The sequence below is a fragment of the Clarias gariepinus genome, chromosome 3 (assembly GCF_024256425.1).
Source record: "Clarias gariepinus isolate MV-2021 ecotype Netherlands chromosome 3, CGAR_prim_01v2, whole genome shotgun sequence".
NCBI lineage: Eukaryota > Metazoa > Chordata > Actinopteri > Siluriformes > Clariidae > Clarias > Clarias gariepinus.
The window spans coordinates 15,652,217-15,670,085 of record NC_071102.1 but is presented as its reverse complement, the minus strand read 5'-3'; the positions used below and the strand labels follow the sequence as shown (position 1 = coordinate 15,670,085).

Genomic DNA, 17,869 nt, shown 5'->3' with positions numbered 1-17,869 from the left:
GCATAAGCAAAACAATGGCACAGATGTTAATCAAAACAAAAGGTAACGTGAAATAGTGAAATAATAAAATAAAATTAAATATTAAAGGGGTCATCCAGCCCCATTTTTAAATGTTAATATGATTCTTTAGGGTCCTAATGAAAAGTTTGTAATATACTTTAATTTCAAATTCTCAATGGTTGTGTAAAACGCATTTAGGTAGATCGGCGGGGACATTAGCTTCAAAAACTAAATTCAGCCACTGCGTCCTCAGCGGCTTAGAAGTCGGTAGTGAATGATGACTGCTGTGTTCGCTATTACACCCAACAACTGTACACAACACTCGCTTAGGCGGCATTTTGCTCCAGCGGCGAAAAACAATGGCCGACAGCTTCTTCTCATTCGGGGCAGGTCTTTGCTAAAACACTAGTGTCAATCAACTATAGTAGGAGCGGCCTCCTACTTGATGCCCTTTTGATGTGGCATCACATTGCCAGGCATTTGAGATTTGCCTGATTTCAGAAGGGGCATGTTATTTTAATAAATGAAAAGAAAATCATTGGGCAGCTCTATATCATTGTAGAGTGGTTGTGTACACACTCTCCTAACACACATTTCAGTCCAAACAGCTTGAACAAGTGCATGTAGGCCCGTATGATCCCTTTAAAGCGTTATATTTGGGCTAAAAAGTGTGAGAGCCAGTTTTACAGTATATATACAGTATATATGTATTAATATGTATGTATAATAAAATTGTTAAATAATTACAATTAATATATTAATATGTATATAGAATAACAATAGAGTAATAACTGACCTGAACAGTTTTCTTTCTTTCAAAGGTGCTGTTGGGGGTGTGTGTGCTTTGGCAAATGTTTTGGGTCAGCACGTGTGTGAGCTAGCAAAGCTGTGTACATCAGGGCAATGGGACAAAGCAAAAGAACTTCAATACCGTCTAATTGAACCAAACATTGCGGTAAGGTTTATATAAAGATTTTTACTTTTTACTTCAAAAAAGTGTTACTAACAATTTCCTTGTTATAGCAAAAGGGCATTGTATCCCTATTATTCACAAATCATTACATGGGCAAGAGTTTTCCAGGAGTCATATTTGTATTTCTAATACAATATTTTCTTAAGCATTTAGAAAGTATTCACACCTACTTCACTATTATTAACACTAGAAGCGCCAAGTACCAGTCATTTGACCGCAATGGGGAGAAAAAAATAATACTTCACACCCGATTAAATTCCAGGACCCTCCTTTCATGACTTTTCCCAGATCTGTGAGTTTAATCACTCAGCATGCTTAAATTTCTTTAAAATCGCACAAGTAAAAGCCAGTATAAAGCATTTTTGCTCTTATTCATGTGAAATTGCTGACAGCTGTGCGCCGGTCATGCCGTTTGCTCAGGCAAATGGAGCGAACAGGAGGTAGCAGGAACTACAATTCCCATCAGCCCAGACGTGGCCATCATCTTTTGCGGTCTGTTGTCGTTACAGATCCAATAATGCGGAAATAGCGGGTGCTGCTATTAGCGGCGAAGGAAAAGAGATGGAAAGAGTAGTTAATCATTACGGAGTACGCGAGTTTTAAATCGGATGTGCGCATTAACTACACTGGGTGTAACATCTGAATAGTGACACTAAACAGCCGAACAACTTCACTTTTCCGTTTCTGTATTTTGTTTGTTTATATTTAGAATTTTTATAACAGTACAAGAAGATAACAGTTTGGTCTGTGTGGTTAGTGCCCTTGTAAAGAATAAATAAATGAGTAACACTTTCCAACCCCCTCTCAAGAAAATGCCATAGTCTATTGTTAGTTTTAATGATTTGGCTGAAACTAATTATTACTAAGTACCCTAACACCATTGATTATGAGTTTCAGCTGAAACTTATTCTATACATGTAACAGGAAATATAGATGCATATTTCAAATGTATAAATATGCATTCCATTATACAGATGCGGCCATTAAGAATGCACGCTTTCCCGCGAGATGCCACAATTTGGGCAATTTGGGCCGCAAGCAACATTCGGGAATTTAAATAAATGTGTTGTGCTGTACTAAATACCCGCCAGATGGCACATGGTAGGACTTTATCTAAAAGCCTGACCAAGTACAATGAATAATTGTACACAATTAGTTAGCCTTAAACAATATTTTTTCCAAACATGAATTTTATTTTGTTTTTCAACAGATCTTTCAAGATGAAATCGTGTATATGTGCTTCATATTATTTTCATAATGATGAAATGAGATGCCCAAATTCATGCTTTAAAATTTCTAATAAGTTTCATATATAGTTTTTTTAATGTCTTAACAGGGAATATGCCAACATATCTTATTTAAAATGTAAAAATGTGTTGACATTATCAGGAGACATAAATGAACTAATATATATATATATATATATATATATATATATATATATATATATATTAAGTAAATATTTTTTTATAAACATGAAGTGCTTTGCCCTTTTTATAATAATGATCATGTTTTTTGTTGTTGTGTCCATCATTGAATTATTATTTTATCCATTACTTAACCACGGCTGGAAGTAATAGCTGGAATGTGATGTGATTGTGAATTAATGACTATAATAAAGCTGTTCGTCTTTTGTAAAGTACTTTCACTTTAGAAAAGGCAGCATTTTGATCAAAAGGCTGATAAACGCGTGTTGTACACTACAGTGGTTACCTAATTGGAATGTAGGTTCTACCGTTGCGGCGCTCGGCGGTACCGTTTGGCTTTGTGCGTTTGCTGGCTTTTACCGCTGAGTAGCGCTATATAACTACAGACTGACACCTTATGCCTTAGTTCATTCTCTGCTGGATTAATAAGACACAGAGTTTTAGAACTGCACGTAGTAGCGGATAAAATCAAGTAAAACATTGTAGTTAAACAAATTCATAATCATTTACATTTACATTTAGGCATTTGGCAGACGCTCTTATCCAAAGCGACTTACAAAAAGTGCTTTAAAGTTTACATCATTGGATACATACTTAGACTGGGTTTACTAGGTTAATAACTAAGTGCCATTAGTCCAACACAACTGGGAAGAGTTTTTTTTTTTTTTGGGGGGGGGGGGGGGGGTAATTAAAGTACTGGAGAAACAGATGCATCTCAAGTCGTCTAGAGGAAGTTCATTTCACCACCTAGGTGCCAGAACAGAAAAGAGCCTGGATGAATGCCGCCCTCGATCCCTGAGAGATGGTGGAATGAGGCGAGCAGTGCTGGAGGATCGGAGGGAACGTGGTGCAGTAATTAGAGCAGAGAGGTATGTGGGTGCTGGGCCAATTTTAGCTTTGTAGGCGAGCATCAGCATTTTAAATTTAATGCGGGCAGCTACAGGAAGCTAGTGCAGGGAGCAGACGAGTGGTGTGGTGTGGGACAACTTGGGAAGGTTAAAAACGAGACGTGCTGCTGCATTCTGGATCAGTTGCAGAGGACGAATCGTGGACAGAGGCAGGCCTGCCAGGAGTGAGTTGCAGTAGTCCAGTCTTGAAATAACAAGGGACTGAACAAGCACTTGAGTAGCCTGTGAAGAAAGAAATTGGCGAATTCTTCTGATATTGTGAAGAAGAAATCTACAAGAGCGAGTAAGGTTAGCGATGTGTGGGGAAAATGACAGATGATTGTCCACGGTTACCCCAAGATTGCGGGCAGTGGTTAAAGGAGTGATTTGGTTGTTGTCCAGGAATATCACAAGGTCTTGACATGGGGATGAGACACAAGGGATAAACATCAGTTCGGTTTTACTGAGATTGAGCTTCAGCTGATGAGCAGCCATCCAGGATGAGATGTCTGCCAGACATGCTGAGATCCGGGTGGAAACCTGGGTGTCAGAGGGAGGAAAGGAGAGAGTAAGTTGGGTGTCATCTGCATAACAATGGTATGAAAATCCATGCGATGATATGACCTTACCAAGAGACCGAGTATAGAGGGAGAACAGAAAAGGACCAAGTACTAAGCCCTGCGGGACACCAGTAGAGAGTCCACGTGGGGCAGATGTAGACCTCGTCCATGTTACCTCATATGACCTATCTTCTAGGTAAAAAGCAAACCATTGCCACGCTGTTCCACAAATTCCAATGCTTGTTAGAATAGATAATGGAATCTTGTGGTTCACCATGTTAAATGCAGCTGACAGGTCCAGGAGGATGAGGACAGATGACAGTTTAGCAGATCTAGCAGCATGGAGCTTCTCAGTGACTGACAGAAGGGCAGTCTTTGTAGAATGTTACACTTTGAATCCAGATTGGTTGGGATCGTTAAGGTTGTTCTGTGATAGATAAGGAGACATTTGGTTATAAACAGTTCCCTTTCAAAGGCTACACTCGATGTTGCGTGAAAACGCTATGGGAAACATCTTGTCATGTTGCCGGTTGTGAAGCATGTGTGTATCAAACACGCCAAATTTTTGCCTTATATAACCTCGGTCGGGTGACGTTATCTGATAAGACGCACCTGCAGGTTATAAATAGGAGTGAACCGGAAATATTCCTCAGATTCTTTGTCTTCACCTAGTTGTGTGCGTGTCTGTGTCTAACCAGCAAAATAAGTGTTTAACTCACCGATAATGGCAGAGTTTTAAACGAGATGTCCCTCCGTGTGTATAATCCATATCGGAGGGCGATCTCTACACTTTACTGCTTCGATTAAATGCTACGCACGCGTCTCACATCCCTTGAAAAGCTTCAAGCCGCCGCGCATTCCTGGGGCTTAAACTCGTGCATCCGGCAGAGCTGTGAGAGACGGATTTAAAAACTTCTTTCTGTCGCGTTCTTATCGGATCGGGAATGAATGGGCAAGGATAAAACATCCTATCTTGCTTCGCGGAGCTGGTAATAGCCTCTAAGCACTTAAAAAGTAAATAATAAAAAAATTCCATAGATGGCAGGTTCTGTCGGGTGGCCGGAGGGCAGAGCCTCAAGGATGCTCTTTTTCCTTTTCTTAGCAAACTCCATATGAGTTAACCCTTTTATGAAGTAAGTTGTATGCATCCCGTGTTTTCCTGCCATCAACTTATTTATTTATTTAAATATAGTTAAGGTGGAAGTGCGGAGTTATATGATGACACCCAGATAGAAGAGACGCTTCCAGGCTATCTCTCTCCTGGGACATCATTCTTTCTGAAAAGCTATTACTTTCTTTCAAGCTGTGTAGACTTTTATCTTCCCTGGAGGAAAAAGCTTTTCAGGCAGCAGGTCAGGTTGGTGCTCCATTGCACACCATGGCGGTTTTGCACGCCTCCTGCTGAGAGACTTGAGTACTGGCGGTGCTCTTCAAGGTAGGGCGTACTGGAATTATGCCGGGCCACAGACTTGTCTTTTTGTGCAACAAAGCAGACGGCACGTGCTATCAGCCGTTTTATGGCTGCGATGGTTTCTGCGGAGAGGCACTTGTGGTTAAATCTCAGGAGCATCAAGGAGAAGGATCGTGCATTCCTCCTTGTGCCCCCATCTCGCCTTCCGGCCTACTTGACGATGTCTTTAACTTGGTCGCCACTAGGTTCATGAGGCAAAGTTATATAACAAGCCTTCGGGAAATTCCTTTCGGGAAATACCCGCTGTGCTCAAGAATTGGGACTGTCGGCCACCCAGTTTATTCGGGTTTGACTCTTGTGGGGCGTGAAACACACAAGGAGAGTGTTTTTGAGCCGGGCACCCCCTCGTAAGATTGGGGTGCGTCGCGCAATCCGCCTTAAAAGAGGTCAGACTGGCATATTGTCTTCTTCACAATGAAGCCTTGAGGTTCATGTGCCCAGGACCATGGGGGGTGGCCCCCCAATGGGGAAAGGCACGCAGAATTCCTTTCAAAGAATGAAGTGTTCTTCCTGGCACCCCAAGGAGATCGGTGTTCTTGCTCCGCCACCACTGGTGTTTCGGGCAACACCAGTCTCCAATAAAATGTTAGTTCTTCGTTTTTTTCCTACCATGTTTCAGGATGCCGAACATCTAACCTCCCCCGTGTTTAACCAAGTCGCCGAGACTTTGCCCCTTTCTAAGAAACTGGCAGCGGGGAAGCTACTGCCAAGTATATCTCCTTGGGTACTAAGCACTGTAGAGAGAAACTACAGGATTCAGTTCTCACATCACCCTCCACTTCCATGAAACCGGAAAGTGGGCATCTGCTGACAGAAGTTGCTGGGAAATGGGGCCATGTAACATGTTCCCCTACCAGACAGAGAGTCAGGCTACTACAGTCGGTATTTCTTGGTTCCCAAGAGAAGCGGGGGGCTGCATCAAATTTTTAGATTTCGTGGGCTTTACCGCTATCTAAAAATAAATCAATAGAAATATTGCCACAACACAGGAGGTTCCTGAGGTTCGCTTTAGGGGGCGAAGCTTACCAGTATCTGGTCCTTCCATTTGGTCTAGCTCTCTCACCCGCACATACAAAAAATACATGGATGTAGTTCTGGCTCTTACGACTCCAGAGCATCTGTATTTGAATTACATGACTGGTATCTCAGTAGCTAGCGCTTTGACATCAGCATGTTGTCCTAGCTCATCTTTGTTTCTTAGGATTGAGAATCAACGCCATAAAAGCATGCTCTTTTCTGTTCAGAGGACAACAATTGCCTCGAAATGATGGCTCTATTTCTGGCCCTACAGCTCTTTCTCCAGCAGTTGATACTACCATGTCCTAGTGCGGGTGGACAACACCATGGCAGTCTCATATATTAATCGCTAGGGCGGACTGTGCTCACGCCACTAAATAGCTAGCGCACCAGGTTCCTGTCCCTCTGGGCAATTTACATTCTGGGAAAATTTTATGTAGCAGAGGTGGACCTCTTTGCCTTGCAAGATCAGCAAATGTCCCCTTTACTACTCTCTGACTCTTCCAGCCCCTGGGTCTGGACGCCTTGGCGGTCCCTGAACGGGACCAAATAAGTCAAGCTGGTCTTCCAGCCAGCGTAATTAAGACTATTCTAAATGCTAGGGCTGCCTCCCCTAAAAGAGCTTATGCCCTCAAATGGAATGTATTTGAAAGTTGGTGCATGTCGAAGCAGGTAGACCCAGTCCACTGCCGAATTGTTTTAGTGCTGGAGTTTCTGCACGAAAAGTTGTCCTCGGGCTTGTGCCCCCTTGTTGAACCACTAGAGTCAGCGCCTCAGGTTTCTGACCCTCAAGATGGTTTTTCTAAATGGCCATTATCTCTCTAAGAGGATCGGAGATCTGTCAGTCTCCCCATCCTGCCTAGACTTTGCCCCTGGGCTAGTCAGGGCCATTTTGCATTCTCACTGAACTATCTTCCGAAAGTTCCATTCCCAAATGCGCCCTATTGTTTTTGAAGCTTTCTGATCTCCGTCTTTACAGCGTCGGAGCAGGAGAGACTTTACTTACTGTGTCCAGTATGTGCTCTTCAGATTTACATCCACCGCACCAGCTAGTGGCGTAAGTCAGAGCAGCTTTTACATGTTTTGGGGCCGCAACCGGGGGGCGGACGCCACTACACTGGGCTATTGCCCTCTCCTATGAGGCACATGGGCTCACTTCGCCTCTAGGAATCAGGGCTCATTCAACCAGGGGGACCACCTCATCTATTGCACTAGCAAGAGGTATTCTCCTGCAGTAAGTGTGTGACGCGGAGAGTTGTCCTCTCCGCACACATTTGTTACATTTATAGTCTGGATGTTCATGCTACTCCAGGCTTACGGGTCCTCAAGTCAGCTACCCAGACATAATTCTGAGACCTTCTCGGCCTTGTGCGCACACGCTATACAACCTTGGAGTCCAGACACTTGCAGTGCGGCGGTACTCTCGTTCCCATAGCGTTTTCACGCAGCCTTGAGTGAAAGGGAACGTCTCAGGTTACTTTGCTGTAACCATGTTCCCCGAAAAGGCGGGAACGAGATGCTGCGTCCCAATGCCGCACTGCCTACATGACCGGACGTCCGTTCAGACAAATTAATCTGAGGAATGTTTCCAGTTCACTCCTATTTATAACCTGCAGGTGCGTCTTATCAGATGACGTCACCCGACCGAGGTTATATAAGGCAAAAATTTGGCGTGTTTGATACACACATGCTTCACAACCGGCAACATGACAAGATGTTTCCCATAGCGTTTTTACACAGCATCTCGTCCCGCCTTTTCAGGGAACAGGGTTACAGCAAAGTAACCCGAGACGTTACGGTTCATTTTCTGACGCCCTCAAGTTCACCGAAACCGATACAGAATAGAGCTGTATTCCTGTTTGCTTTAATTATTTTACAACATCATAATGTTTTGTCATCATTGTGAGTGCACTTATTTGAGTCTTATAAAGGCTATGTAGCTTATATAGGTTTAGTATATAGTTTTTGCCCATTAATCTGACAACACCCGTGGCTCACCCACTTTTTCTGATGCACACCCAGAGTTTTCTGGCTACGCGAGTGTTACACATGATAAAATATAAAGGCTTACTGTGTTAACATTTACTTTGCTTAAATTCGATGGAACTAAAAAACACCTATATTCAATTTAAATTTTACATTTTTACTGTAATTTTAGTACTGTAATTGTAAATTTTTTTAATGTTTCACCTGTATTTTATAAGGTTTTGCCGGTGGCGGTACAGTGCAACAGGAGTACTAGGATGTAAAAATGTAATTTCTTAAAACGTTTTCATTATTTATTAAAGAACATTATGAATATCATAACATCCTTCTGCGTTTAATTCTTATAATAATGCAAAAACACATCGACATCTGCTGACGCAGTAGCACGTCCTGACAATGTTTGAATTTTTATGGTCATTTAGTTTCGTTTGTTTCAGTTAATAAATCTACTACAAAATCAAAGAACATAAAATAGAAGATGACAAAAAACCTACATGCGTAGATTTCCTAATTACACATGATAAAATCTAAGAGCTCACTGTGTTACTGTTCACTTCGTTCAAATTCGATCCTAATAAGATTTAATTTAATTTTGAATTCTACATTTTACTGTAATATAAGTACTGTGATTATAAATTTGTTTAACTACAATGTTGCACTTGCTTTTATCCCCTAATACGTGCAGCTCTAAAGGAGCTGCGGCTCATTAATCCTTAAGAGAATTAACTGATGCTTGAGGCGTTAGTCTATAGTTCCACGCAACAAAAATATAAACGCAACACCTTTGTTTCTGCTCCGATTTTTCATGAGATGGACTTAAAGAACTAAAATTCATTCCAGATACACAATATTACCATTTCTCTCAAACATTGTTCACAAATCAGTCCAAATGTGTGATAGTGAGCACTTCTGCTTTGCTGAGATAATCCATCCCACTTCACAGGTGTGCCACATCAAGATGCTGATCTGACATCATGAGTAGTGCACAGGTGTACCTTATACTGCCCACAGTAAAAGGCCACCCTGGAATGTGCAGTTTTTTGCTTTATTGGGCGTAAACTGTTCAGACTCTCAGGTATCCTAATGGCAGCAGATTCCAACCTGTCTGCCAATTTTCTGGCAGTTTTTGAGCATGTTAAGACCCCCAAAAGCCTAAGGTGTTGGAAAAAATCCTTAGGAAAACAAGAGTGTTCTGCATGTGCTTTAGTGCTTAGGCCCTAAAATTATAATATGGAATATAAAGCTACATGAACTATAAAAGCTAAAGAAAATACAGCTGAATAAAAAAACTGTCACTTGATTTTGTGTCAGCCATTTCACTCTGTTCTACATCTGTCTGAACAAAAACCTATTATATTAGCAACACTTTGCCTATATTATATTATTATATTTATAATATATATATTTTTTTTCTATTACCATCTCAGGGAGTTTTTCCTTGCCACTGTTGCCGTCGTCATCGGCTTGCTCATGAAGGACATTCTTATCATTTGAATTTATACACATTCACATTTCATACAAACTTAAATAATTTTTTTAAATGTGTAAAGCTGCTTTGCGACACTGTCAATTGTTAAAAGCGCTATACAAATAAAATTGAATTGATTTTGTGACCTTTCCAGGTGGTTCAGGGCAGAGAATCAATGAGAGAAACAATACATTTCAGATAAAAGACTAGTAGCTCTAACTTTATAAAAACAAGATTAAAGCATGGTCACATTATGTGCCCTTTTCAGCCTTTATTGTATTTGGCAGTGCTTCCTGTGTCCTCTGTTGTATCATACCCATGTCACTTTCTAGCTACTCAAGACGCTGCACAGTCGGTTGCTGACTGGCACAAATGTCTTGCATTTTGTTGGTGAGGTCCCTAGCTAAAGCATTCTGACCTGTAATCATTTGCTTATAGCCAGCTTTCCACCTCTTTAAAATCACAGCAACAGCCAACCATTAACGTATGAAAGGCAGCCAGTAACCAGCAGTTCTCACAACTATCTGTAATTTCCCAGGTATGTCCGTTGACTTGAGTTACATGGTTGTTTGTGGACATTTATGTTTTTTTGTAACCTTGGTTTGTTTTTACTCGTATATACCCATCAAACTTGACATTAAGCCAGTGAGCTAGCTTGCAGCAGACCTTGAGGAAAGCTATTACAGGCCTTGAGGAAAGAATTTCTCTTTGATTAAGGATAGTTTTATCCTGTATCATGTCAAGTAAAGTAGAATCAAGTAGTCCTTTATTGTCATTTCAACCATATACAGTTCAATACACATATACAGTACAGTACACATCATCTGTCATTTTCTCCACACATTGCTATACTTACTCACTTTATCGAGTTCTTATTTACAACACAAGAAGAAACTTCACAGCCTACTCAAGTGCTTGTTCAGTCCCTTGTTATTTTAAGACTGGACGACTGCAACTCACTCCTGGCAGGTCTGGCTCTTTCCACCATTTGTCCTCTGCAACTAATCTAGAAGCTGCACGTCTCATTTTCCACCTTCCAAAGTTCTCCCACCCCACCCCACTTCTACACTCCCTGCACTGGCTTTCTATAGCTGCCCGCATCAAATTTAAAACCCTGATGCTTGCACACAAAGCTAAAACCGGCCCGGCACCCACTTACCTCTTAGCTGTAATCACAACACCACAAGCACCACGTTCCCTCCGATCCTCCAGCACTGCTTGTCTGGTCCCACCATTTCTCAGGGATCAAGGAAGACATTCATCCAGACTTTTTCTGTTCTGGCACCTAGGTGGTGGAATAAAGTTTCTATAGATGTCCGTATAGCTGTACAAATGACAACTCAAGATATATTTTTTCTTTAGTACTTGGACTAATTACTTGTATGTGTGTGTGTATGTTTATCAAGCCAATCCTATTCAACTGATGAGGTGGCATGCCTTGTTAGATAAAACTGTTACACAGTCTGCATGTGAAGGTTCGAGTGCTTTGGTACCTTTTTTTCCACATGGCAGGAGAGTGAAGAGTGTGTATGAGGAGTCTGTATGATCAGCCACACTGCTAGTGACTTTGCAGATGCAGAGTGTAGTGTAGGTATGTAGAATACAAGAAACAGAGACTCCTAATGGTCTTCTCTGCTGTCCTCACTTAGATATGCCTTTGCTTTAGGGTCTTACAGTCTAAGATGTCACAATTCCCAATTACGAAATTACTGCTATAAAGTAAAAATAAATCAAATTTACCTGCACTTTACCTTCGAAACAAATCGCGACAGAGTGAGGTGTGTGTGTGTGTGTGTGTGTGTGTGTGTTTGTGTGTGTGTGTGTGTGTGTGTGTGTGTGTGTGAAGGCTAGAGGAGGAGGGGTGTGTGTGAAGGGGCACGGTGTCCAATGATGTGCGCGCACACACAAACGCTGACACAGAGAGAGAAAAAATGGATCTTTTATCTTTCTAATGAGACTTGCTTTTGCTTTACACGCAAAGATATTTAATTTTGTGTTTGTATACACGTGTGTACAGCGCGCTGTGGCAACCCCTTGCCGGGAGCAGCCGAAAGACCACCAACAACACGAGCACTGTACACACACGCATGCAAACAAAATAAAATATGTTTTACGCGCACACATGTCACAGTGTTATATTAAACAGTACGACACAGTACCTCAACATCTTGATGGTATTGTAACTTAGTGACAATGGCACACAGTCCTTGGTCCTTGGGACTGGGACTTCTTCATATGTGGTCAATAAGGTGGTCCTTTTGCAGGACTTATTTTAGTAATTTAGATATGGACACGATGGAGCTTGACCCTGGTTCCTCTGGAAACCCCAGAATTTGAATGGTACATCTCCGCATTTTCCCTTCCAAATCATCATTATATCTCGCTCTTAGTTCAGCCAATCCTGCCAGCAGGACCGTTATTGTGGTTTAAATTGTGACCACTTCATCTGATCATGTAGACAGTCCGTCTTCCATGTCCTTCACAGTCTTAATCTGGTCCATTTCGGCTCATGGTGACGCAGTGCAACTGGTGATTACTGGTGACTTGACCGTTTGTAACCAACCCTTAATAGAGTTAAATTCTTCAGCCAGTGCAATTTAAATTTTTTCTTTAATTACAGATAAATTTGTCACTTTTGTGTGATATGAGAATTTGTGATTTTTAAGGTTCCTGCGATGTCCATCCACACTTTTTTTAACTGCAGTGTTAAAACAATATTGTTTTTGTGTGTGTGTGTGTGTGTGTGTGTGTGTGTACATATACAGTGAGGTCAATAAGTATTCAATAAGTTCTCTTACTTAGAAATCATGGAGGGGTCTACATAGGTGCATTTCCACTGTGAGAGACAGAATATAAAAAGAAAAATCCGGAAATCACATTGTATGACTTTTTTTAACAATTTATTTGTGAATTACTGTGTCAAAAAAGTATTTGCTCACTTGCTTATCAGCCAGATTTCTGACCCTCAAAGACCAGTTATTTTGCTTTTAAAAAGTCCATATGCTTCTTACGGGGCCACTGCTTTTTTTTTTTTTTTTGGCTGTGTGCTTTGGGTCATAAGCCCTATTCGGACGGGACTAGTTTTCCAAACGACATTTGAGTTTGAATTTTTTTCAGATGACGTCTGTCATTTCATGTATGCATTCGGACGGGACTAAAAGCTCCGTGTTTATTACGGAAGTAGGAGTGTCTGTGTTTTACATGTGAGCGTTGCACAAGATCACATGTTCACATCTACAACCATTATTGGTGCGCAAGATCACATGTTCACATCTACAACCATTATTGGTGCGCAAACTTGAATACCGCCGTGCTAGTGATGGTACGGTAGTTCACCCTGACCAAAACACAAAAGAAAATGCGTTTTGGGAAAAAAAAATTCGGCAATCACAGACATTCGCATTCATACAGGATTAGATTTCTCAGACTCCCTCCGAGTTTGCTAAAAAACAGTAGATAATTTGAGGTCGTGTGAGAGAAAGACAGACATGTCAGATTCGGACAGGATTAAAATCACAAAGTACGTCTGTGAAACAGAAATTTTTTTAACGACTCCCTGTAAAACTAGTCCCTTCCGAATCAGGCTATAGTTATGTTGGAAGACCCAGCCACAACCCATCTTTAATGCTTTGACTGACTGAGGTAAGGAGGTTTTTGCCCAATATGTCACAATAAATGGCCCCGTTCACCCTCTCCTCAATACAGTGCAGTCGCCCTGTCCCCTGTGCAGAAAAACACCCCCAGAGCATGATGTCTCCAGCCCCATGCTTCACTATAGGTATGGTATAATTGGAATGATACTCATCATTCTTCCTTCTTCAAACACGGCGAATGTAGTTAAGACCAAAAAGTTTTACTTTGGTCTCATCTGACCACAGGACTTTATTCCATGACTCCTCTGGATCATCCAGATGGTCCCTTGCAAACTTTAGATGGGCCTGGACATGGGCTGACTTATACAGGAGAACCTTCCGCGCAATGCAAGATTTTAAACCATGACTTCTTAGTGTATTACTGATGGTAGCTTTGGAAACGATGGTCCCAGCTCTGTTCACGGCATTGACCAGTTCCTCCCGTGTAGTTCTGGAAAAATTTGATTCTTTACCATTCTTAGCATCTTGATAGCTCATGTTGCTACTTAGACTTTGGCTGATTGTGGGGTGCACAGGTGTCTTTATGACAGCTAACAACCTCAAACAGGTGCTACTAATTTAGAATCATGAGCAAAGTGTAGCTGGACTATTTAAAAGCAAAATAACAGTCAGAAATCTGGCTGATAAGTAAGTGATCAAATACTTATTTGACACAGTAATTCACAAGTAAATTGTTAAAAAATTATACAGTGTGATTTTTGGATTTTTTTTTTTTTTTAGATTCTGTCTCTCACAGTGGAAATGCACCTATGCTAAAAATTGGAGCGTAATCAAATACTTATTGACCTCACTGTATGTGTCCTTTTCTTCTTTTTTTTTATGGTCCACCAAATGTTACTATATCACATCCCACAAGAGCATTTCCATTTTCTGACATGAGGACAACAGTGTGGTGCAGAGGCGCTGACTGTAGGGCGTCACAGCTTGTGTTGACCCTCTGTCAGTATTGTGCAAGTGTTGCCAGTTTCATCCTTTATTATTCTGCATTTGCTTGTTTTTTCTGTGTTTGCTTCATGTTGGCCCCTGTCAGCCACTGTGGGTCTCACATATGATATCCAAGATATCACAAATTAGAAACAGAAAAACACTGAGTAAAGAAGAACTAACATATCTATTTACAATCTACTATTTAAAATGAGAGATCACTGTTATATTTTGTGCAAAATTGGTCATATTACATCACGAAAAACTAATTGAAGTTTACTTAACTTATGAATATGATTTACTTTTTAAATCAAAGAAGTTAATGCTTTTTTTATGCACTTTTTTTTTTGTTAGATAACAAAAAAGTTTGGTGTTCCTGGTCTAAAGCAAGCAATGGAGTGGTTTGGATACCAGGGTGGTGTATGCCGTGCCCCTTTGCAGCCTTTGTCTGAGGTGGAGTTAGAAAATCTTCAAAAGGACTTCTCAACAAATGGGTGGCTGTAGATATACGTTACATCATAAATAAATAATTTGCATAAATTGTGAGATTATGCACATTATGTTAACCTGTTTTAAATAGTTAAATCCTAATTCATCAGAGAACATATGGCTAAATTCATAGCTCTCAGTGGGTTCATTAATTTAAATATATTTAATAAATGAGACAACCACAGCAACCACCATTGTCTTGAGTTCAAATGAGAATATAAAAATGGAAGGTAACTCAAAGAGGCTTTTTTCCTGTTGATTTAAATCATTTGAAACACAGTTCAGGTTAGGATGGCTATGTCTTCCTTTTTAGCATCTGTAAGCAATCTTGTTTTTGTCCCTACTGTTCACTTTAACACAGAACACATTATTACATAAACATAGGTGTTCCTCAAAATTAGAAAAACAGATATGTCTTAAAACGTCATTTAAAGATTTTCAAAGACTCTGCTGTATGGACATCTGGAGGATGTTAATTCCACCACCTAGGTGCCAGAACAGAAAAGAGTCTGGATGAAGGTCTTCCTCGATCCCTGAGTGATGGTGGGACAAGGCGAGCAGTGCTGGAGGATCGGAGGGAACGTGGTACAGTACGTAGTGTGATTAGAGCAGAGAGGTAAATAAGTGCTGGGCCATTTTTAGCTTTGAAGGTGAGTATCAGGGTTTTAAATTTGATGCAGGCAGCTACACAAAGCCAGTGCAGGGAGTGGAGAAGTTCAAGTTCAAGTAGGCTTTATTGTTACTTCAACCATATACAGTTAGTACACAGTAAAAAGAAACAACGTTTCTCCAGGACCAAGGTGCTACATGCAACATAAACTTACAACATAAATTAACAGAGAAGCTAAACTAGCTAACTAAGAGGCCTAGTTAGCTGGCTAGCATAGACAAGACAGATAGTCCTAACATAAATTACAACCTAAGTTAACAAAAAATAACTAAGGAAGACTATCATACTATACTATACTATATATACAGGTTTTACAGACAACGTAAAGTGCATGTGCAAATGTGCAAACGAGCAACAACAAAGTGACAGTGCAACAACCACATATTAGAACATAAAATATGGTGTTGAGGTAGTAAACATAGCAGCAAGAATTGAGGAATTAGTGCAAAAAGTAATGAATATTGTGCAAAAGAGATAAACAGTGAAGCATTTACAGATTTGTGTGTACGATAGTTTGGTGGTGTAGGTCAGTGTGTCTGCGCTTGTGTTGATTAGTCAGTCCAGTCTCAATGTTTTGATGTATTGATGTTTTGATGTAGTTGAATTAAGCTGAGTGATAATGTTTATGTGTGTGTGTGTGTTTATCAGTTCAGTCCCTTTTTGTTGAGGAGACGGATGGCTTGTGGAAAAAAGCTGTTGCACAGTCTGGATGTGTGTGCCCGAATGCTTCGGTACCTTTTTCCAGATGGCAGGAGTGTGAAGTGTGTGTGAGAGGGGTGTGTCCGATCAGCCACAATGCTGGTGGCTTTGCGGATGCAGCGTGTGGTGTAGATGTCTTCAATAGAGGGAAGAGAGACCCCGATGATCTTTTCTGCTGTCCTCACTACCTGCTGTAGGGTTTTGCGGCCCGATATGGCACAGTTCCCAAACCAGACAGTGATGCAGCCGCTCAGGATGCTCTCAATAGTCCCTCTATAGAAGGTGGTCAGGATCGGTGGTGGAAGCTGGGCCTTTCTCAGTCTTCTCAGAAAGAAGAGACGCTGTTGGGCTTTCTTGTGCAGGAAGCTTGTGTTGAGGGACCATCTCCACAGAGGAGCCGTTGAGGCTCAGCGGAGAATGGTTGCCTCGTGTCCTCTTGAAGTCAACAACCATCTCCTTTGTTTTGTCAACATTCAGAGACAGGTTGTTGTTGCTACACCAGTCCGTTATCCTCTGCACTTCCTCTCTGTACGCTGACTCGTCGTTCTTGCTAATGAGACCCACCATGGTCGTGTCATCAGTGAACTTAATGATGTGATTAGAACTGTGGGAGGGAGCCGTCACTGTCACAGGCAAGTAATGTAGTCCTGTAGTGAGTGATGGCTTGTAAGCCCTGCCATATGCGCCGTGTGTCGCCGCTGTCCCTAAAGTGGTCGTGGATTCTCTGGGCGTGTGCGCGCTTCGCCTCTCTGATGGCCTGAGAAAGTTTGGCGCTTGCTCTTCTAAGGGCCACCTTGTCTCCCGCTCTGAAGGCAGAGTCTCGGGTCCTCAGAAGTGCACGCACCTCCGCAGTAATCCACACTTTCTGATTGGGACGTGGGATGATGTTTTTGGAGACAGTGACGTCATCGGTGCACTTGTTGATGTAGCTGGTCACTGATGACGTGTACTCCTCCAAGTCAGTGAAGTCACCATAGGTTGCAGCCTCCCTAAACATGTTCCAGTCAGTGCTCTCGAAACAGTCCCGAAGAGCAGAGATGGCTCCTGTTGGCCAGGTTTTCACCTGCTTCAGAACCGGTTTTGAGCGCCTGACGAGTGGTCTGTATGCTGGAATTAGCATAACAGAGATGTGGTCTGAGTAGCCGAGGTGGGGGCGATATGCGCCGGGGATGTTTGTGTAAACAAGATCCAGCGTGTTTTTTCCTCTCGTTGCAAAGTCCACATACTGATGGAATCTAGGAAGCACTGACTTGAGATTTGCATGGTTGAAATCTCCAGCAACAATAAACAGTCCATCCGGGTGTGTATTTTGCAGCTCACTAATTTTTGTATACAGTTCCCATAGCGCTTCCTTAGCATCAGCGGTAGGTGGAATGTACACTCCAATAATGAAAAAAGTGGTGAATTCTCGTGGTAAATAAAAAGGTCTGCATCTAACAGTCACAAACTCCACTAGCAATATGCAATAACTAGAAACTAGCACAGAGTTCTTGCACCATTTCGTGTTGATGTAAACACACAAGCCGCCACCGCGAGTCTTACCGCACAGAGCTGCATTTCTGTCGGCGCAAAACAAGGCTAGCCCGTCTAGCTGAATAGCGGCGTCCGGAAAACAAAGACACAGCAGTCTCTCACCTCACGCTGT

At 41.6% G+C, this 17,869-nt stretch overlaps 1 protein-coding gene across 2 annotated transcripts in view; it reads left to right on the top strand.

The window, feature by feature from the left end:
• The window catches only part of hoga1 (4-hydroxy-2-oxoglutarate aldolase 1), a 55,829-nt gene extending 40,786 nt beyond the window's left edge, over nt 1-15,043 (top strand). For both annotated transcript variants that reach the window (XM_053491364.1, XM_053491365.1), the window contains exons 7-8: nt 822-955; nt 14,721-15,043. In XM_053491364.1, the coding sequence (XP_053347339.1) occupies nt 822-955; nt 14,721-14,870 (284 nt within the window). In that variant the 3' untranslated portion in view covers nt 14,871-15,043. The remainder of the gene's footprint in view (nt 1-821; nt 956-14,720) is intronic.
• The last annotated feature ends 2,826 nt before the right edge of the window (nt 15,044-17,869 follow it).